At 46.2% G+C, this 23,326-nt stretch overlaps 1 protein-coding gene across 2 annotated transcripts in view; it reads right to left on the bottom strand.

Annotated features, from left to right (window-relative positions):
- Nucleotides 1–11,367: 11,367 nt before the first annotated feature.
- Nucleotides 11,368–23,326, bottom strand: part of IFIH1 (interferon induced with helicase C domain 1) — a 62,829-nt gene continuing 50,870 nt past the window's right edge. For both annotated transcript variants that reach the window (XM_083153943.1, XM_083153942.1), the window contains exon 16: nt 11,368–15,440. In XM_083153943.1, coding sequence (XP_083010069.1) covers nt 15,255–15,440 — 186 coding nt within the window. In that variant the 3' untranslated portion in view covers nt 11,368–15,254. The remainder of the gene's footprint in view (nt 15,441–23,326) is intronic.

Genomic DNA, 23,326 nt, shown 5'->3' with positions numbered 1-23,326 from the left:
TCAGGCAGTCAGACAGAGGGAATAACAGGTAGTACTACGGACCAGGACCAAGTGTGTACTCAGAACCTATAATTGGTACCTTAAGGGGGTATGCAATTTGTCGCCGCTATTTCCGACGTGGGAAATAGCGGCGGCTCCCTATTCAATGCTGTCTTAAGCGACAGCATTGAAGCAGGATCATGGCAAAACGGGCCCGACTTTAGAAGCTGTCTGGCCCGTTCGGCCGATAACGGCCATGGATTGTTGCGGTCCCGGGCTGCAGATCGACAATCCATGGCTGTTTTTGTGGCCACACCCCCTTTGCGCTGAGCAGCAGATGGGACATTGAATCCCACCTGTCGTTCTGCGGTCGATCAGACCGCAAACGGGCCAGGATCACGGCTGTCGGTGGGGATCGACCGCCGTGATCCCAGATTGCATACCCCCCTTAGTGTTGGTCAGATGGAAATATAAAGGACAGTCCACCAATAAGGCCTGGAGACAGGTGATTGTACAGACTACAGCCGAAGACCATGCCGTGACCCAGCAACAGCTGGACACCAAATTAGAGTGCGGCCACCTGGATTCGTCGCACTGGGATCCATAAAAAGAGTTTAATGCTGTAGGTGGCAGATGCCCGAAAGTGATGTGTGAAGTTAAGCTCAGGGGGACGTGTTCTTTTTTCATCCATTGTTAATACTCAACTGCATTCATACAGGTGGATGCTGTTGATAATACCAAGACTCGTCTTCTTGTCTGCCACAGTGATTGATGTTTTTTTTTTTTGGCATGGAATTGTAGTGATACATTATTTCCCTGTATCATGAGTCTGCATGATACACAGTTACCAACATTTCAACATAGAGTGCTAGGGAGTTTTTCTGGTGGGCAGATGTATCTAGAACTGCCATGTGTTATGATATATTTATTACAATTATAATTAATTTGAATATACTTCTCTTAACTTTCTAAAAGCCTAGCCACACAAATATAAATTGCTTTTGAAATTAATATCCTTCAATTGTTTTTTTTTGGAAATAAAGCACATGATTATCTTTAACATATTACTTGGATACTTTATATTCTGTATATGGGGGTGGATGACCTTGGACTGCACTGCAGACCCTAATTACAAATAGAATGAGAAGTGCTATTCTGAAACTTAGTTCCTCAAAGAGTAAATATAATGCTGATCCACACTTTATAGTACTAAGCACTGCCAGTCATAATAATGATAATAAACTCTGCAATCTGACCAAATTGAGGTGCTTGGCATACTTTTTGGTCAAAATATACAGGCCCACCAACCAGCATCTAGAAGACCTCGCCTTTGGTAGGTCCATAACACATGAGGCCCCCATACCCTGGGGCGATTTCACTCAATTCTGAAGGATCGGGCTGAGAAATCGTCCCAAACCGCATGTGATTGACATCCTATCCGATCCACGGTCCCGTGCGCATCTGTGTCTGAGGTCGGAACTACCTACATGTCCGACCTCCAGCTCAGACTCTCCCTGGCGGCAGTAAATGGGGTTGCATATGATACATCACATGCAGACGGACCGCATACCATGTATCACATGTAAACCTGCTGCCTGGGAAGGTCGCAGGGTCTCAAGGTGGCCTTCTAGGCAGTCCATAACACTTTTTTCAATCTTCCTCTGTCCAATGTGTGTGTTCTTTTGCCCATATTAATCTTTCCCTTTCATAGGCCAGTCTCAGATATGGCTTTTTCTTTGCCACTCTGCCTAGATGGCCAGCATCCCGGAGTCGCCTCTTCACTGTAGACATTGACACTGGTGTTTTGCGGGTACCATTTAATGAAGCTGCCGGTAGAGGAACTGTGTGGCGTCTATTTCTCAAACTAGAGACTCTAATGTCTTCTTGCTCAGTTGTGCACTGGGGCCTCCCACTTCTCTCTACTCTGGTTACAGCCTGTTTCTGCTGTTCTCTGAAGGGAGTAGTACCCACCGTTGTTGTAAATGTTCAGTTTCTTGGCAATTTCTAAATTTCTCCATTGTGAGACAAATAAAGGAATTCTATTCTATTCATTTCTAAGTACAAGAATAGACTGTCAAGTTTCACATAAAAGTTCTCCTTTTCTAGCCATTTTCAGAGTATAATCAAACCCACAAATGTGATGCTCCAGATACTCAACTAGCTCAAAGTAAGGGTAGATTTAGAGCTTCTCTAACGAGCAAACCCATTTTCAATTGTGCTTACATAATTCCACAATTCTAAACATCCATTAGTCTTGTAATGCAATCAGTAAACACAATGTACCATTAGAACACTGGAGTGATGGTTGCTGGAAATGGACCTGTATACACCTATGGAGACATTCCTTTTAAAAAAAACAGATGTTTGCAGCTAGTATAGTCATTTACCACATTAACAATGTATGTAGTGTATTTCTTTTTAACTTAATGTTACCTTCATTGCTTTTCTCAGTGCTTTTCTTTCAAAAACAACGAATTATCTAAGTGACCCCAAACTTTTGGATGGTAGTATAAAACAGACAAATGAACAAAAAAATATCCATTTACCTTAAGTGACATATACTGAACAAATAAAATCTGTACTACAGAGCATGATAACTGAAACAACTGGTGTCTGTATATATGAGTAGCGTGTTATGTCCATGATTATGGTGCTAAAATATGCAAAACAGCACAGCACGGAGCTCTACAATCAGATAGTTGCCACGCAGACAGAGTGAAATCCACCCCTGCTTTTCTGGACACTACCAGAAAATGGTAAGCTGTGCTATTTTTGCAGCAGGAACTCAGTTTCTGAACCTCTAATTAAATATGACATCATCAAGAACTGAGTTCATGAACCTGTTCTGGGCCAAAACGTTCTTTCTATTAAAGTCTCCTGTGAATGCCTTTGTTTTTAAATACAATATGGGGGTTATTCTGGTTGATTCGCAAGGCTGCGAATTCGCAGCCTTGCGTGTCCACCAAACCCCACCTTGCGAACGGTTGGCTGGCACCACCCATTCGCAAGTGTGATTCGCACGCAGGGCATGTGAATGGATGTTGCACGGTAACATCCATTCGTAGGCCAGGGGGAACCTCTCACATCTTTCAATGGTCGACGACCATCGAAAGATTGTGGAAGGTGCATGCATATGTAAGGTTGCTCTGAGCAAACTTACATACAGTATGCAGGCATGTTCAGGGGGAAGTGTGCTGGCAGCTGACATCCGGTGATGTCAGCTGCCCCCCCCCCCCCCCCCCGCCTGTCCGTCATGCCTGCATTAGCATGAAAATGGCCAGCATTCTCATGGGAATGCACATGTAACACTGGGAATTCCCATCTGCTAATTGGGCTGGCATGTGCCCCATGCCCCCCTTCGCCCCCCGCACACTGTGTTGGGTGCATGCACATTCTGTTTGCTGTGGGTGCATGCACCCTGCGTATGCACATGCACAGAAATGTGCTTGTGCACTAAAACTACAGTCCCCGTGCATAAGGTAGCAACATGCATAAGATCCTTTAGAAGTCTCTCTCTCTCTCTCTCTCTCTCTCTCTCGGAAGGGAGAGGTGGAGGCACTCCAGGGTCTTGCAATAAATGAGACAGACACAGTGGTCCGTGCGACGTTTCGGTCTTTAATGACCTTTTTCAAGCTCCCGGTGAGCTTGAAAAAGGTCATTAAAGACCGAAACGTCGCACGGACCGCTGTGTCTGTCTCATTTATTGCAAGATCCTGGAGTGCCTCCACCTCTCCCTTCCTACATTCGGCATCCGTATGCCCCCGGCAGGCACCCGGGCAACTTACTACTCTACCTAGTATTGTTCCCACTGAGTGCCGATCCTTTTCCTTAACTATATATATATATATATATATATATATATATATACATATATACACACACATACAGAGTACCACAACACTCGCCATCCCTGCGAATGGGGTGCAAGCAGCACTCACCATTGCCAGGTTGGGGTGAAAGTGGCCTGTGACCACATGCTCTAATAAATACAAATACAGGGACTCAACACTCTCCATAATGAACTAACTCACCTTAGTATACAATTAATCAAATAAATAATGGGGTTTTAGTTCATGAATTGATCAATGCATTTAAGCTTGCAGCCCATCGCCAAGGGACCCCATTTCACTGCAAGTCCTACACTAGCAATTATTTCTCAAGAGCCTGCCAACTGCTGACACATCATAGCTAAAGTCGACATGAGTTTTTTTTGGTTTAAAGCTCACCTGCCAAGTGCCTTATGGCTTTTAAAGATGAGGCAGTCACCTAACACAACACCTGACTTAGAATTAAAGGGGCAGCTGTAACAGGTTACAGATAAATTAGCTCATCTGGGGTGAAAGAGAAAGCTATGATCACAGTAACAAAGGTTAATAAAAATTAACCCACATATATACACACATACAGAGTACCACAACACTCGCCATCCCTGCGAATGGGGTGCAAGCAGCACTCACCATTGCCAGGTTGGGGTGAAAGTGGCCTGTGACCACATGCTCTAATAAATACAAATACAGGGACTCAACACTCTCCATAATGAACTAACTCACCTTAGTATACAATTAATCAAATAAATAATGGGGTTTTAGTTCATGAATTGATCAATGCATTTAAGCTTGCAGCCCATCGCCAAGGGACCCCATTTCACTGCAAGTCCTACACTAGCAATTATTTCTCAAGAGCCTGCCAACTGCTGACAAAATGGGACACTGCACCCCTGAGAATCTTTGATGTTTTGAAGTCTGGTGAGTGCTGTTTTCCTTTATGGGCGTTACTGTGTGTGTGTGTGTGTGTGTGTATATATATATACTGCTTTAGTCTGTCTGGCTCCAGTAACAGCGTTACTGAGACATGTTGGTTTGTCTCCGCTGTTGAGCCAGTCGGAACGAGCGAGCGCATAGCTTGTTTGGTTGCTATGACGCTCAGCTCCTATTAGCATTCACCTGACTTCCGCTGCAGCGGCTTGTATATGTCGGTCGCTAGGAGACCTGACGTCACTTCCGCTTGGTTTCCGGCGTTGTTGGTTGCCGCGACGACCGGAGGCCGCGCTGCAGCGTGCCAGCGTGTATTTCCCTGTTTTACCGCCCTTATACAGGTGAGGAGGTTTATGTTGATTATTGCTGGGGGTATATTAGACTGTTTGGGAGCGCTCAGTCAGTTGCCCATGACTAAGGTGCTGAGAAGCACCGAAACAGCCTGTCGGGTGTGATGACTGGTTGTTGGAGGATGAACGCTGTGATGTTGGCTTTCTACTAAATATGCTAAGTAGACGTTTCCTCCTGCATTTTTTAACCTTTTTTGCTCCGATTTGCACTATTATGCCTGTTATTTAATAAATGAAATTCTTTTTGGATGCTGCTGGCTCTCTAATGCATTTTTGTATTATGACCAATTTGTGAGTTCCAGCACTCTCTGCATTGTTCTGTGTGTGCAGCCTTGACTCATGGTCTTGCTACATTAACCCTTATGTGTGGCTTGCACCGCCATTTTTGTTTTTCACGATTTTTTTTTTTTTGTTTTTTGTTTTTTCACATTTTTTTTTGTCTTTTTGCATGGACTGTTTGATTTAACATTATTCATGGAGGATATGATCAGTTCCCATCAAGAACTCACAGACACAAAACGCTTTGATGCCAAGGACATTTCTCGCATTCTATTTGATGACACCGCTGCATTAGCTTTCGATGTGGATAGCCCTACTGAGGTTTTTTCTGATTTGATCAAACTCAAGAGGCGGCGTGTGGAATTACACCTGCACGGATCAACACTGTCCCAGTATTTTAAAGAAAAATTAGTGCCCAGAGGCTTCCGCATTAGAAACCAACCGACGATAGGCAGATCGGATCCCAGCTTTTGCAAGCAGTGGTGCCAAATTTTGAATGACTGTTCACTACAACTTATGATTTTGGTGATTGAACAAGTGAATACCGACTTAGAAACCTTGGATAAGGAGATTCAAGTCTGTGAGTCAACGGGCCTAGATATTCTCAGATCAGACCCTGACACTGATTGGGTGTCGAAAATTGAGAATAACTTGTCCCTGTTTCATTCAGAGCTACTAGCCTTCAAAAAGGGGAAATACAAGATCGTAAAAGAGGATTACAAGGACCAACGTGTCTATAATTGGCTACAGGGTGGGGACTACAGACCCCCGTGGCGGAGTACAAGCAGGGCTAGACGCGGTCGTGCCAATCAAGATTTTTCTGAGATTGACACCTCTGCGAGTGATTCCGATTTTCCACGCACCAATTCTTTTTTAGGAGGGAATACCTCCAAGAAAAAGAATACAGGTGCAAAAAAACAACAAAACCGTGCAGAAGGGGAGGAGCCAGGCGGCGTCCGAAGAAACCCCACCCGGAAAATAAGGACGTAATTGTCTTTAATTTATCCGATTACAACCCTACCACTGCAGAGATGGCTGTCCTATCAAAGGGGTTGTCTTTTGTAAGAACTTACAGGCAATCCTCATTTGAATTTGAGACCGAATTATTTAAGTTTCATCGCTTACTTAAATTGAGGGACTATTTTTCTAAGAAAACTGAGGTGGATCAGGTACACAAAAGATTTAAACCACCCAGTACCTTTGACCCCCCGGGGTTAAACCCTTCCATCGAGACCTTTGTCAGGTTAGTTAGAAGGGATGTATCAAGCCATATCGATGCCCAAAAAGTATCTTTCTCTAACCTTTCTAAGGATGAGAACCTGGCGGTCAATTCTTTGAGAGACAATTTGTCCTTAGTAATCCGTCCCTCTGATAAAGGGGGAGGGATAGTATTGATCAATAAATGTGACTATGTCGCTGAGATTGAAAGGCAATTGGCCGACTCGGCTTGCTATAAACTACTTACATATGACCCCACCTATCCTTATAAAAAGGAGATCGATGCTGCTATTAAATTGGGCCTAACTAATGGCTATATTGATGAATCCACTTCTGAGTTTTTGACCCAAACACACCCTAGGACCCCTTTGATTTATGTCTTACCCAAAGTCCACAAAACTTTGATTAAACCACCAGGTAGACCTATTATTTCTTCAGTTGGTTCTTTATTTCAGCCCCTGTCACAGTTTGTTGAGTTTTGGTTGCAGCCAGTTGTACAGCACATTGATTATTTTTTGAAAGATACTAATGACTTAATTCGTAAACTTGAAGCACTTGGCACTTTACCGGAGTCTAGCCTGCTTGTAACTCTCGACATAGCTAGTTTATACACGAATATTGCACATGAGGACGGTATGGACTCGGTCCGGGCTCTGCTCACCTCCAGTCCACACTATATTGGCCCACCGATTGAATTTTTGTTACTATTGATGGATATTATTTTGAAGAAGAATTATTTTTTGTTCCAGAATTCTTTTTATTTGCAGCTGAGAGGGACCGCCATGGGCTCGAACATGGCGCCCTCTTATGCTAATTTATATATGAGTTTATATGAAAAACAACACATCATGGCTAATTCTACTTTTTCAGGTTTTATTCATTTTTACGTTCGCTATATTGATGATTTGTTTTTGGTGTGGACTGGGGGTGTCCAGGCCCTGACCGAGTTCATAGACGTCCTTAACTCTTTGAACACCACCATCAGATTTACGGTCTCATTTAGTGAGACCACGATCAGTTATTTAGACGTATGTGTGACTAAAACCAGTAATGGCATCAAGACTACCATCTTTAGGAAAGAGACTGATAAAAATTCGTTGCTATCAGCTGATTCGTTTCATCCTTTACCGTTGAAAAGGGGATTACCTCTATCGCAACTACTGAGGGTAGTACGTATCACTTCAGATAGAGACATTCTACCACAGGCTCTCTTGGAGATGGGTGATCGCTTTTTGGAGCGCGGCTATGATGCCAATGAAGTGTCAAATGCAGTGACGCGGTGTCTGGAGACTTCGCGGGACCAGGCATTCGTTAAGCGTGATAAAAGTCTAGAAAAGGACAGACTTATTTTTTCTAGTACATACTCTGTCGCTTCAGCGCATATCCGAAAAACAATATTGAGACACTGGCATATAGTGCAATCGGATGTAGCCATTGGACGTTACTGCATGCAGACACCTCTTTTTTGCTATAAGAGGAGTCGCAATTTACGGGACGTTCTGGCACCATCAGATATCGGACCTATTAAGAACAAAACCTGGCTACAAACGAAAAATGGGGTCACCAAATGTCATGGCTGTGTGAACTGCCAGTTTCTGAGGTTGGGGGATAAATTCACAGATCCTAAAACAGGACAAGTATATGACATCAGACACCACCTCAACTGTGACAGCCGTTTTGTCATCTATGCCATTGTGTGCCCTTGCCTATTGGTGTACGTGGGCAAAACGATCCGCCTCTTAAAAGAACGTGTTGCAGGCCATCGCTCGTCTATAAAAAAGGCGTTTACCAAAATTGATGGAAATACACCTCCAGTGGCACGTCATTTTGCCACTATGCGACATTCTATGAGTGACTTCTCAATCATGCCTATTGACCATATACCTCCCTTGAGGCGTGGAGGCGACCGCGATAAACTCCTTCTCCAAAGAGAATGCCTATGGATCCACCGACTTAAGTGTTTAACCCCTAATGGATTGAACGAGTACCAGTCACTGCATTGCTTCTTGTAGTAATTACTGATATATTTGCCTAGTGATGGTGGTGTTCATATGATACTATGTGCAGATCTGTTTTCTATGTTCTGCCTTTATGGAAATTTTTGTCCGTTGTGATTCTTTAATATGTTCTTTTTTCTCCATTTCTCTCCTTTATTCACTTTCTGTATATGTTATGTGCTTTGTGTCTTTATTTAGGATTGGTTCTTATGTCCTCCTTTTTGTTATGTCTGTGTCCATGCTTTCATGTGTCAGCGCTGCCCATACATTTGATATGCCTCCGCATTTTATCAGCAAGTTTGTCACCTGTTCATTTGCTTGTACTGCTTTAGTCTGTCTGGCTCCAGTAACAGCGTTACTGAGACATGTTGGTTTGTCTCCGCTGTTGAGCCAGTCGGAACGAGCGAGCGCATAGCTTGTTTGGTTGCTATGACGCTCAGCTCCTATTAGCATTCACCTGACTTCCGCTGCAGCGGCTTGTATATGTCGGTCGCTAGGAGACCTGACGTCACTTCCGCTTGGTTTCCGGCGTTGTTGGTTGCCGCGACGACCGGAGGCCGCGCTGCAGCGTGCCAGCGTGTATTTCCCTGTTTTACCGCCCTTATACAGGTGAGGAGGTTTATGTTGATTATTGCTGGGGGTATATTAGACTGTTTGGGAGCGCTCAGTCAGTTGCCCATGACTAAGGTGCTGAGAAGCACCGAAACAGCCTGTCGGGTGTGATGACTGGTTGTTGGAGGATGAACGCTGTGATGTTGGCTTTCTACTAAATATGCTAAGTAGACGTTTCCTCCTGCATTTTTTAACCTTTTTTGCTCCGATTTGCACTATTATGCCTGTTATTTAATAAATGAAATTCTTTTTGGATGCTGCTGGCTCTCTAATGCATTTTTGTATTATGACCAATTTGTGAGTTCCAGCACTCTCTGCATTGTTCTGTGTGTGCAGCCTTGACTCATGGTCTTGCTATATATATATATATATATATATATATATATATATATATGAAGAACAATGGGTTCTCCGTGCAGGAATCCTAATTAGCAGTTCTTGGACAAGCGTAAAAGTCCTCCTTTTAAAATCCTTAAATTGAGTTACACCACTCCTGGTTCTCCTCGCCTAGGTCCCTTTTAGAAAAGGCCGTCGCTCCCCAAAGTATAGAGACCCGTGTCCAGCGGGTATTATAGATCTGTAGAAATGGAAGGACAATGGGGGCACCTCATAGCGTAGTATTTTTTAATGTATAAAATACAAACAACACAACTACGTTTAAAAGTCAGAAGATGGTACCCGTACCATGAATTTCCTCCGCTGTGGGCTTAAATACCACAAGGTTTTATATATCTACCCGTCCTCGGATATCAGCAAGCCTCCTCCCGCGGGATTCCAGTGCACAACGCCGCGCTTAGAGCCCTCCACAGACTGCAAGCACGCCGGGACTTTCTCCACGCTGGTTTCAGGGAACGCCAGACCACGGGACATGGAGCACGGATGACGTCACACAGGCACTGTGTGACTGTGTGCCGTCATCCGTGCTCCGTGTCCCGGTGTCTGGCGCCCCCATTGTCCTTCCATTTCTACTATATATATATATATATATATATATATATATATATATATGTGTGTGTGTATACATATACAGTATATATTTAATTGATCCACCCCCAGATCTGGAGTTTCTGGACCTATTTTACCAGAAAAATAGTACTGGTGGCAAGTATCCACCCACAAACTGGAACTTCCTGTCAACAGTGGTCAGCTCTGAATAACCCCCACAGTGCCCGTTGCATGTCAGTTAAAGCTGTTGCATACACAGAAACTGGGGGTTGCATGGAATTGTCAATTGTTTTTCCCTGTGGCCACCACTAGATGGCACAAAATGCTGCAATTCAATTGCTGCTCCGTTCAGGCGCAATTGGCCATTGGAGACAAATTCCATATCTCTAACAGCTGGGAGTGGCAAGCTGAAATGTGCAAAAAGTGACCCATTTTGGTGCCCATCAGTTTAGTTGTGTTTAGCTACTTTAGGCAGCTACACCTGGTATATGTTTGGGCGCTGCACATCTCAAAACTTAATTTTTTTATCAGCTCCATGTTGCCAGAATTTAGGAATCATTGTTTACTGTTATTGAGATGCACTTTGACCATTGTCAGAGAACCACATTTCTAGCAGCTTTGCAGAACTACTGCACAGTAATGAAGGGAGTATCCATGTTTTTTTTAATCACTTGAAGTATGTGAAGGCCTCTTCTAATAACAGAGTGTGGGCAGCCAGCGCACTTCATTAAGATGTTCTGTTTTATTGTCTTTTTAAAAAATAAAATTCTGTCTCGTGCTTGGTTGCACCAAATGTCTCTTCCCCTATATACAGTAACATTCTCCTGTAAGATTCCTCTCCTGTGCTTCCTTATGTGTGGAATGTCATACCTCAGCATTAAACTCCACCACATGCCTGTAGTTTGAACTTTCTGCAATAGAGAATTATAGGACATCTGAGCAATGGAAGAATAAGCGCCTTTTCTGCTGCAGCACGGAAAACATATTGCTCAACTATGGGCCTGATTCAGTCTCATTCTGAAGTGGCCGAATTCAGCAGTTTCCGATGTTAGTGGTCTGTGCATGCATGAATATGCACAACCAGTTTGATTTTGCAGTGTAAATGATTGCCGCTTTAAAAAAACTGGAGATTTCTTACCAAATCTCTCACTTTCTGATTCTCTCATCCTAGTACATTTCACCCAGTATATCTGCTTACTTTATACAAAACATTACACTTCAACAATCTCAAACTTTCATTGTAATCACTGGGCAAAATTTTATTTTAATACATAGTTACAAAAACCTCATACAGCGACAATTTAAAAGGTGACGCACAACATTTACTGTACATTATAACAAATTTACAGTAAAATGACCTAAACAAATACAAGCGATTACACAGATGAGTGGAATTTTAGGGGTACATTTACTTAAACTTCTAAAAATAAAAAAAGATCATATTGGCCATAGCCACCAATCAGATTGTATCATTTTACTATTGCGTCCTACAAAATAAAAGACAGAATCTGATTGGTTGCTAAGAGCATCACCTATTTTCATTTTTTGATGCTTTCGTAAATGGACCCTAGTGTTCTTGTAAAGAGTTTTCCAATCATTTGTGTTGTGTGCCAGATTTTTAAATTTATTTTAGATTGACACGATGATGAACAATTAGATAAAATAAAATACACTAAAGCCGGTGTGATTCGAGCTATACATTTTGACCATAAAGTGATAATTGATAGCAAGTTAGTGCAAATCGCACAGTGATTTGCAGCACCCGATCCCAATTCGAACTCAATGGAATCCTCCCCTCCACCGCGTGCTGTCCCTCCCTTCCTGAATTGATATCAGTGGCCGCCACATTGGCTATTAAACATGTCCTGTTACCGAACAGGAAGTAACTGATCACTCACATGTAAACTTAAGGCAGCAGGATTTTAGAGAAGTATAATTCACTAGCTAAGCCCGCTCGAAAAGCTAGTCTGCTACCTTGTGATTGCCTCTGTGTTTCTGTGGCACCCTGCAGCAGGTCCCCCTTTGCAGGACATGTAAAATTAACCCCACTGCAGAGAGGGGGTTAATTACCCTTCCCATTACTGTGGGCGCCAAGAGACAGGAGGCGGGAAAAGGGATCTCCAACCCAGGCTATTGATCCGCAGGAAGGCCTACTAAATGCTCACCCAGGCTAGTGATCCACAGGAAGGCCTAGCTAATGCTCACCCAGGCTATTGATCTCCAACACCCCGAGGCCAAGGGCCGACCCTCGGGGGGAACGTCGGGAATAGACCCTGACCCAGAGGCGTGGTGGCCCCAATATGTAAGGCAATGCCCAATGATGAATGTGGATATCAACTGAGGTGACGACCGCCGCAATGCTTAATACTGGGTAGCAAATATCATCTATACAGCTTACTACCCTCCAGAGACACTGGGGAAAAGAACCACTGCTATCGCCTCCTCCCTCGTGGCTACAACTGATGGCCTGGAGATCACCTGCGCTGGGTACTGGGAGGCCGACATGAAGAGCGGACAAACGCACCTACCCAGACAGGGGTATCTGGTGACTACCGGGGGAGAAGGAAAGGTGTCCCCTATCATCCTAGGCATGAACATCCTAAGAAATTGCCCAGAAGAACTGATCTCAGCACTGAAGCAAGAACTGTCCACCCAAAATCAGACTGAGAAGGGGACCCTGCAACACACCATCTGCGTCCAGAGGAGCCAGGCCGGGAAGAAAAGTGCTGGTACAAAGAACTGTCAAGTGGTTTAATGTCCAATGTGGTTACGGCTTTATCAGCAGGAATGACACATGATGTGGTGGAAGGAGAGAAAGGTGCTGAGGCAGCAAACGTGACTGGCCCCGACGGTGTGCCGGTTAAAGGAAGTTGTTTTGCTCCCAACAGATGTCAGTTCTGCAGATGTTTTTACCTGTCAAAGGGAGATAATGTTAGAGTCTGGTGGAGGAGGCGAAAGTATGGACCAAGTGAGCAAAGGGGAGAGCGTAGAAGAAACGTCCCCTCTACAGAGACCCATCCAGCGCAGGAGTCCACCTCCATCCTTCTACAGACGCCGTTTTGGTAGGAGAAGCAGCACAGAGAACCTGAAGCACTTAAGTTTCATGCTGTTGCGTGAGGACATGGCCATGAAAAGTGGGGATGAATGTGGCACCCTGCAGCGGGTCCCCCTTTGCAGGACGTGTAAAATTAACCCCACTGCAGAGAGGGGGTTAATTACCCTTCCCATTACTGCGGGCCCCAAGAGACAGGAGGCGGGACTCAACCGGGTGATGGACAGGAAGCCCAGGGGGAAGAAAGCCGGGAACACAGAGCAGAGGCGATTAACTGCAGGAGAGAAGCACCGGAGACGGAGTGGAAAGTGACAGCTCTGGTCCCGGGATCCAGCACCGCCAACTGCATCTCCCCACAGCACCGTACTACCCCACAACAAGTGTCCCCGGCGTCCCGCTCAGAAAAGGCAGCAGGCAGCCAGGATACCAACCGCCCCTGGACAGAGTGGCAGGCTGACGGGAGGAGCGGTGGCACGTGGCATGAGCGCAGAGGTGGCCAGAAGGACCTGGCTGGGACATACCTTGCGAGGAAGCCTTCTCTACCCGACAACCCTCCCACAGAACCGTGAGTCTGGCCCTGGTGGCCACAATTGTGTACTGCTATAGTGTGTCTCCAGCAAGAGGGGCCAAGGGGAGCCGGACAGTGCAGGGCATATTACGAAGGGGTACATCCCCCCTTAGTCACCAGTAGAAGATCTGGGCACAGGGTCAGTAGTCCCTAAACCGAGGGGACCCCCCCTTTTCCCTTGAGCATCGCCAGCATTACTGGGTCAAGGACAGGTTAGGACACATTGGCCCTATTCCCCGTGGAAAAGGGATCTCCAACCCAGGCTATTGATCCACAGGAAGGCCTACTTAATGCTCACCCAGGCTATTGATCCGCAGGAAGGCCTATTTAATAGGTATAATTTGTGCAATAACTGTAAACAGCCACTATCTATTTAAGATAGGTACCCACTATACAATTATTAGGCTGATCTTTCAATTATCGGATGGTCAGCCTGTTTTTTTGGTGTAAACATGACCAAAATGGTCAAAGAATGGTAAAAAAATGCCCAGTTTTGATTATCCAATCACTCAGACATTCCAAAAGATGTCAGTGTTAGGACTCTCTATTCTGTTTGACCTGTGTACCTAGTACTGGTGTTCACCAGTGGGGGCTGCTCCCTGGAATAAGCTCCCTCTGTTCTGGACTATAGACCTGCTTGGATTTTATTGGCCTGATTAGTGGCGCCAGGTGTGCAGGTATGTAAGCTCTCTCCTTGAGACCGCATTTATGGTCATTTTATTACTGTGCCATTCTTGGGATTGCATTTCTGTGATGTTCATGGTTAATGTCTTTTATGACATGCCTGTGTTTGGTATTGCGCGCTCACTTAAAATTAGATTTTTATCATCTGCCTATCCACTACTGAGATACATCAATATTTATATTCATATAATACCTGGTTAAAGTGGTGGAACTTGTGGGTGCAGAGCCCATGTGAAAATTTTTTATTTGAGTCCATTTTTCCACCCCGACCCAAATTCACAATGTGCTACACAGCAGTGGGTGACAGGTAGAGGCAGGGGGGTGACAGGAAAAAAACAGTGGGTGACAGGGGCAGCAGTGGGCCCCTTAGTTATGGGCCCAGGTGCAATGCACCTGCTGAACCAATGGTAGTTCCGCTTCTGCTTGGTTTATGAAAACATGGTGACATATCAGCAGCATGGGCCTACAAACACTTGCCCATTAGGTGGAAAATATACTCCACAGAACTGCACCACAAGAAAATGTCATATTTTAAGAGTTTACAAGAAGACTTCCAGTATCCATACTACAAGTCCCATTGTGAAGGCTGAAGTAGGAAAGTCCTGACCACATTACAACAGTGATCGCGTTTCTTCGAAGTGCATAAGTGAAGAGGACGGATTTCAGTAGATCAGTTGATGCTCTTATCCAATCATGGATTGATCTCTTTGGAAAGCAGTGAAATGTCCCTGGTCAGTTACCCATCTACAATGGAATAAATGTTGTGATGTTTCAAAAAAAAGCTGCAAAAAAAAAAAGTTCTTGTACATCTTGTACCTAGTCATCATCATCATCGTCGTCGTCATCATCACAGTTTTTAAATGGCGGAAACCTAATCGGCAGTTCATTCCAAACATCCAAGGTGTCTTTTGTCAACTTTCCATCCAGATATTTGACTACGAAGTTACATATCTTCACACAGGGTAGGTCTTGGCCTTTGTGTATCATCATTGTTCCCCATGTCTGAAAAACAAAAATGTTAGAATGTAAATATTTTAATGAACAAGCTAAAGTGAACCTACTGACTACAAACTGTGGAGGAAGCGGAAGGATTATAATTTATGAGAATGCCATTTATCTCGTAACTCGACCAGTAGCATCAATGTGGCATGTCGATGATAGGTATTGAATGGATATAGATCCATCCACAAAATAAATGGTCACCAATGCAAAAACCTTTTATGAACCTGAGGTGAACATGGAATGACTATGAGTAGATAGCCACCACCCAGACAGATAAGAAACCTGCCGCGTACATCCGCGAGAGAATTGTAAATGGATCACTATTTACTATTATCTGAAAATCCATCTCACTCATCATCTAATGATTTTTCTAGCATGTGTAAATGTGAGAGGTTCTGATCCTTCCACAACTGTGCGATAGAATAAGGCTGATTGAGGCCGGAGCGGAGGTCACACACCCTCCCATTGAAACGCCTGCGTTTTTTCTGACACTCCCAGAAAATTGACGGATCCCACCCAAAAACGACGGCTTCCTGTCCCTCAAATTGAGAGGGGACTGCAATTAGATATTTTTCTATCGCTATTTGGGACTTGCACATGTGCGCTACGATCCTGCCTGTGGTGGGTGCTGGCTCTGGAACTGCTGCCATATTGGGATTTGTGGGTGCATTTAATAAATGATGACTATTGTGTGGCACATGTAAATCAGCCAAGGGTGTTGAATTAGGATGCGGTCAGGCTTAGGCTGCTGGGAGAGGGGGTAAGGCTATGGGGAAGGTTAAAGTTAGAGAGTGCGTGATAAAGCGCAGGCCACAGAGAGAGGGAGCACTTCATGTAGGATTACCATCACCTGTGTTCAATAGGTGATGTGTGGACCCAATAACCGTATAACTCGATGAGTGCATGTAGGATGCTCAGCAGTATGATCAGTGTGAGAGAGTGCAGGCCACAGGGTAAGAGAGCGCATCAGTGTGATGGAGTGCAAGCTGCAGGGTAAGAGAGTGCATCAGTGTGATGGAGTGCAAGGTGCAGGGTAAGAGAGCGCATCAGTGTGATGGAGTGAAAGGTGCAGGGTAAGAGAGCGCATCAGTGTGATGGAGTGCAAGGTGCAGGGTAAGAGAGCGCATCAGTGTGATGGAGTGAAAGGTGCAGGGTAAGAGAGTGCATCAGTGTGATGGAGTGCAAGGTGCAGGGTAAGAGAGCGCATCAGTGTGATGGAGTGCAAGGTGCAGGGTAAGAGAGCGCATCAGTGTGATGGAGTGCAAGGTGCAGGGTAAGAGAGTGCATCAGTGTGATGGAGTGCAAGGTGCAGGGTAAGAGAGCGCATCAGTGTGATGGAGTGCAAGGTGCAGGGTAAGAGAGCGCATCAGTGTGATGGAGTGAAAGGTGCAGGGTAAGAGAGTGCATCAGTGTGATGGAGTGCAAGGTGCAGGGTAAGAGAGTGCATCAGTGTGATGGAGTGCAAGGTGCAGGGTAAGAGAGCGCATCAGTGTGATGGAGTGAAAGGTGCAGGGTAAGGGAGTGCATCATTGTGATGGAGTGAAAGGTGCAGGGTAAGGGAGTGCATCATTGTGATGGAGTGCAGGCCGTATGGTGAGGGAGAACTTCAGTGTGATACCGAGCAGGGCCTAGTGGGAGGGAGTGTGGTCAACACAGGTCGCAGGGTGAAGGAGATCATCAGTCTGGTAGAGCACAGACCGCAGGGGGATGGAGTGTGTGATAGAATGCAGGCCGTGGGCGAGGGAGTATATTAGTGTGATAGATTAGATGTGTTTGTTTGTATTTTCCTTTCGGGTGCCAGTGTGTTATAATTATTCATAAAAAGGCCATTGTTTATTTTATCCTGGCGGATAACAATGTGTGTGACAGGGGGTGTCTCAGTCCTTGCACATTCGGACGCATGCATGTATACCAGCAAAAGGACGGCTGTGACTGTGTACAACTCAGGCCACATGAGGAGGGATCATGCCCCTCTTGACAAACCCCACCCACTAACAGACCCCGCCTCCATTAGGGCTGATTCCAGAAACTTCCCAGCCTGGTTTTCCATCCCAATTCGCCCTTGACTGTTACAATTTAAACATCTGCAACTGCATCTCCCAGAATTCCATTCTGTTGCCAGATACTGCAAAGACACCAGCAGGGAAATGCCAGCCACTGCCAGATCACAGTAGTGGGTGTCATGATTGGAGGCCATCTTGTCATGAGCGATCGCCATTTTTACGCCAGAAGGAGCGTAATTGTACCACGCCATTCTGCCCTAAGGGTAAATGTAATGGAGAAAGTGACCTGCCTTTGCCCTGGATGGTTGGGAGGACTGGGGGGTGAAGCAGGAAGGCAGATGGGATCTCTTTCCTTTGAAGTCCATGCTCTGTTTACAATACTGTTTCTGATATGGTGTGCAATCTACTCATCCTGTAATTTTATGAAAACTCCACAGGTTATCTGCTTCCCCCCTGCATCTATAAAACTGGTACTGAAGTCCGGGGTCTCTGGCAAATGTCTTCCCAGACCAGAAGAGATGTCAGAAAAGCAATTCCCTTAGAACTCTAGACTGACACCTTATTTGAGATAAGAATTAGGAGGCTCCAGGGGGTGATTGAATGGCTAAATTGCTAAGCCTCAAAAGAGAAGTCAATTAGCCAGCCCCTGGGGATATCCTCAGGAAACCCCTGGACAAGGAAGATTCCTGAGGTGGGGGCTGTGATTGTGTGTGTTTTGAAAATCTTAAAAGTGTGTGTCTCACAAGACATTTTGTTCATTTTCCTTGGGATGATACGGGTCCGATACCTGTCTCTGAAATGATCCAATATCCGGAGAGATTTCCCCTCCAAATCCCGCTTCATGCTGTGTGTCCTTGAAGTGGTTTGTTTCTTTATTCCCATTTTGTTTTATTTTGAAATTGTTTTTACGTTTGACTTACCTATTAATCATATATCTTGTAACTTATGTTTTCTGTAATATACTGTAAGCCTTGTAGTGTTTTCACTTAATTAAAAAGTCATAATTAGTTCTGGTATCTGCTGTTTTCCAGCCCAAGCCTCTGACGAATTGCCAGAGCGCTACCGTGTAACTCATAATTTGGTGTGTCGGCAGAATCAAAGCTGTCGCGGACTAAGTCCAAAAAGCTTACTTTGATTGGTGGCAAGCGGAATCGTGGTGAAATACGCACACGCTTGGGATACTCAGTGAAAGTGTCACGTGGCCGGTATTCACAGATTGTCGTATCTGGGGAATCGCCGACTAGGGTCGTGACAAACTGGTGGCCAGCGGTGGGGATATTTCAAAAAGCAATTTTTGTTTTTTATTTGGATAACTTAAGTGAATACATTTCACCAGATACCAAAACTCAAGGCTTATGTAGTAGTGTAAGTCACTGTAAAAGCATTTTCTGTTCCCCATCCCTGTTTTATTATTTTGGAGAAGTAACTGCAGCAGAATGGCAGCTACTTATAAGGAGGCACAGATTAAGTGGAGATTGACCTGTGACTCTATGGAGGAAGATACAGAGCATCACGATGGCGGACTTGTGCGTGAGAGTTCACCAGCCAGGGCTACTGAGGTAGCAAGAGGTGGACTTCGTACTGAACTTTTACTTTCTGCGGAAATTAATAGTGTGAAGTTGGATCGTGATGTGGTCTCTGGTATCAACCGAGTGGAGCCTGCCAAGGGGCAGACCAGGGAACAGATGATCCAAGTCCTCAGAGATGCGGACCAGCAGGTAGCTGGGGGGAATCAAGCGGATTCCAGGTCTGAGGTTGGGAATCATTCTGGTTCCAGAACAGAGGAAGAGGAGAAGCGGACAATGAAGATTGCAGGCCCCACAAACCGTGGATTGGATGCCTTCAATTACTGCTCTGCCTTGGATCTGTATATGCAAGAGGCTCTGAAGTATGTGAAAGAGCCAGATAATGCCGTGGTGCTGAAACTGATAATGCAGTTTAATAAAAGGGAGTCCACTGCTGCAAAGGAAGCAGCAGATCGCAAGCTTCAGCTGGAAATAGCTAAGCTCAGCTGGCAGCCTGCAACAGTGGATGCAAATTTCAATAGACTGCGTCACAACGATTTCCCTGTCTTTGAAACGCCCAGGGAGAGCAAAGTAAATGCCGGCTTGGTTGTGGATAACCAGCTGGACCTGGACTTTACTCAGGGGACTGGCATTTCTGCTAGTACCAGGGAGACTGGAGGGTGCATGGCAGTCACAGAGGCTGCGGAGTACCAATCCCCTATGGTACCGGAGGAGTCCAGTGGGTATATTGACCCAGAGGAGGATGATGATGTGTTTACCCTAATGAGCACAGAGGAACTAACGGAAGAATGCCAGCTGCAAGGTATCTCCTGCCACCACCATACTCGTGGGGAGATGATCATGCAGCTCACCCAGGCAAGGGACGATGAGTGCAATGCCTTCAGCCAGTATCGTGCAGCATTTCGTGTCTGGGGTCCATCTGCGTCTCCTGAGGTGCTGCTGAGAGAGCTGGGAGAATGTTACCAATTCGCGCAGCAGGAGGTCGCTGCTTGGAGAAAGCTGGATACCCCATTTTGGAGAGATCAGTGCCGCCGGGTAGATGCGGAGTGGCATCGCCTAGAACAGCTGCTGTTACCAGCTCTGGAAGCAAAGTCCCAGTTTAAACTGCTGGGAGAAGCAGAAGCTGAGGATGTCAGCAGCTTGCTCTCACCAGGAATGCCCTACCAGGACAAGGTAACTCTGCCTACTACAGTCGTCATGGAACCTGCTCCGGAGACCTCACATCACAAGGCCCAGTTTAAACTGCTGGAAGATGTGAGCAGCATGTTCCCACCCGTTGCTCCAGATTTGTTGCCGGAAGAGGCTGGCTGCATAGTGAAAGTATGCAGGGAAGGGACAATGTCGGAAAGAGGAATGGGACTTTCTGACTGCATGCACACAAATGTGTGTGGGACTACTGATGTGGGACTTTTATTCACTCCACACATATGTGTCAATGTTTTACCCACTGTCGCTGACCCTTCTGAACCATATGATGCATCTCAGGTAGTATGTAACCATGCTGAACATTGCAATGTTGTGATTTCTTGTGAAACTCCTGGGATGATCTGTGATAGTGCCGTACCTTCTGTAGAGGTAAGGGAGGGTGAGTTAGAGACAGGTATAGTGGGTAATCCTTGCCAGTTTGTGGGGTTAAACGAATGCCCTAATCTACTTGGGAATGAGACACCCTCACTCACCAATGGTAGGAGTGCTGCTGGTGATGTCATTCAGGTTGCGGTGCTAGAAGCTAACCCTATTCTTCCCCAGGGACCTGAGGCTATAGAGGTTTTACCACTGGCCAATTGTAAGCCAGCAGGATGGGTCCCATGTGTTGTGGAAGATGCACAGGCTAATTTGCAGGTAGTGCAGGATGCCTTCCCAGGTTATGAGATTGATGTTAATGTTGACAATGTGATGTCTTGCACTACTGTGGGAAATGTGGTACCAAGTATAATAAGTGACCCGGTGGGTCCTGTGTGCACTGCAGACCGGTCAGATAGGGGAGGGTCTGTGTGGGCAGCTGTAGTCACTACTCGCTCCCAAAATAGGGAGAGAGTGTCCCTTGCTGCAGCTTCCCCCACAGACCCCCCTTCTTCTTGTCAGGACACAGTCACACAGCAGGAGGTCCCTGCACACCCTGAGGGCTCAATAGAAAGTGGATCTTTCAAAACTGAATTGATAACGAGTCTCAGGGCTGCAGCAGCAGCTGAGGAGTCAGATGGCTCCCAGGGTACTCCCAGGCTGTACTGGGAGAATGGTTGTTTGCATAGAGAGTATGGAGTCCACAACACTCCACCAGGGCAAGTTACGGAACGTCACCTGGTCATACCCCAAAGGTATAGGGAGGGTCTGCTTAAGGTAGCTCATGAAATTCCCCTCTCTGGACACCTTACGGTTAAAAAGACCGGGGCTCGCCTGCCTAAGTTCCACTGGCCAGGTATGATGAAAGAGGTGGACTGGTACTGTCGGACCTGCCATACCTGTCAGATAGTGGGGAAGCCTGGGGATGTGGGCAAGGCCCCCCTCATTTCTTTCCCCGTGGTATCAGAACACTTTGAGCGGGTGGCTGTAGATATGGTAGGGCCCCTTGCAATGCCCAGTAGCTCCAGAACAGAGTACATTTCAATAGGCGTAGATTACGCCACCCATTACCCAGAAGCTGTAGCCCTTTTATCCATTAGGGCCGACAAAGTGGTCGATGTCCTTGTCCCCATATTCTCCCGGGTATGGTTCCCCAGGGAGATATTGACGAACACAGGAACCCAGAAGGGGTCCCCTCCAATCACGGAGAGATTCTGTGACCAAACCACAGCCATGGAGGCAGCAAGCCTGCAAATGCCAGGTGAGCCGCCTCCCACTGCGGCTGCCCCGTACCTGGGAAGTGTGAAAGATACACATGGGTATAGTGAGAGGGTTACTTCAGTAATAGAGCCAGTGGCAAGTGCTGTGTGTAACCAGAAGGGTCTGAGGGCCCACGGAGCACAGATAAACTCAGCTCCATTAACCTCTGAAAGGCTGGAATTGGATGTTTCCAACACAGGGGACAATGACCTGTTGGTTTTTCCCCCTGCAGAAACCTGCCCCCCTTCACAATTCACACACACAAAGGCTTTGAAGGAGTGTACCTTCCCCCCAGTGAAAGGGAGGGGGAGTCAATCAGCTCAGGCAAGAGAGCAGGACAAGAGATTCTTGGAAGGTGACAGGATTACCTGTCCCATGGTATATAGTGCTGAGGTAAACACAGGAAAGGCCATAGCCAATATGATTTGTATCATATTTATTGTTGTTAACCTCATGTCATGTCAAGGTACTTTACAACACCTGATAGCATTGTCCCACAGTCCTCTTAAGGCTGCCCCAGCCAAGCCGAGGCTCTGGAATGCCTATACCTCAGGGGAATGCCCGTGTGGGGTGTGGCAGAAGAGGTTGGTTCTGACCCCGGGATGGCAAACGGAACTGCCGGCGGCAGGTGAGAATCTATGCCCAGGAGTCCAACGCACAGCTGGGGTGGGCTGTGTCCTTGCCAGCAAGGATGGCACAAGGGGACACAGCTTCCACTGTATCAGTGTGCCCACAGATGGCTTGGGCAGGGACACCTGTTTGCTCACAGCTTGCTGTCTCCTGGAAGAGGAGCTGGAATCAGGCCCCTGGCCCGCCCTAGCCATGGCTGAGGTGTCAGGTGTCATCCGGACAGATGCCAATTATCGGAATGTGTTAGTAGGAATGCAGCAGCGTCAGGGGTCAGACCCTCTGCACCCGTACCAAACCTGCTTCGCAGGGAGACCAGGGGAAAGGCACCTAGGCACCCACCGGGTAGACTCAGGTCACCGAACACCCCTGGAGTTGTTACAGATAATAAGGTGGGAGGTGGGTGAGATGCAGAGCCTAGGGGTGATACAAGAATTCTGTAGTTCGGGGACTTCGCCCGTAGCGCTGGTCCTAACCTGGAAACTGCAGCAGACTGATGGGCAGGGCACTGACAAGTGTCAGGGCTCAGCATGGGATACTGTGGCTGGTTTGGCCACTGCTCCCATGCTGATCTTTAAAGGGGGAGGTGTCATGATTGGAGGCCATCTTGTCATGAGCGATCGCCATTTTTACGCCAGAAGGAGCGTAATTGTACCACGCCATTCTGCCCTAAGGGTAAATGTAATGGAGAAAGTGACCTGCCTTTGCCCTGGATGGTTGGGAGGACTGGGGGGTGAAGCAGGAAGGCAGATGGGATCTCTTTCCTTTGAAGTCCATGCTCTGTTTACAATACTGTTTCTGATATGGTGTGCAATCTACTCATCCTGTAATTTTATGAAAACTCCACAGGTTATCTGCTTCCCCCCTGCATCTATAAAACTGGTACTGAAGTCCGGGGTCTCTGGCA

Source organism: Crinia signifera, chromosome 7 (assembly GCF_055691185.1).
Source record: "Crinia signifera chromosome 7, ASM5569118v1, whole genome shotgun sequence".
Taxonomy (NCBI): Eukaryota; Metazoa; Chordata; class Amphibia; order Anura; family Myobatrachidae; genus Crinia; species Crinia signifera.
Note: the sequence above shows the minus strand (reverse complement) of the source record. Positions and strands in the feature narration are given on the sequence as shown.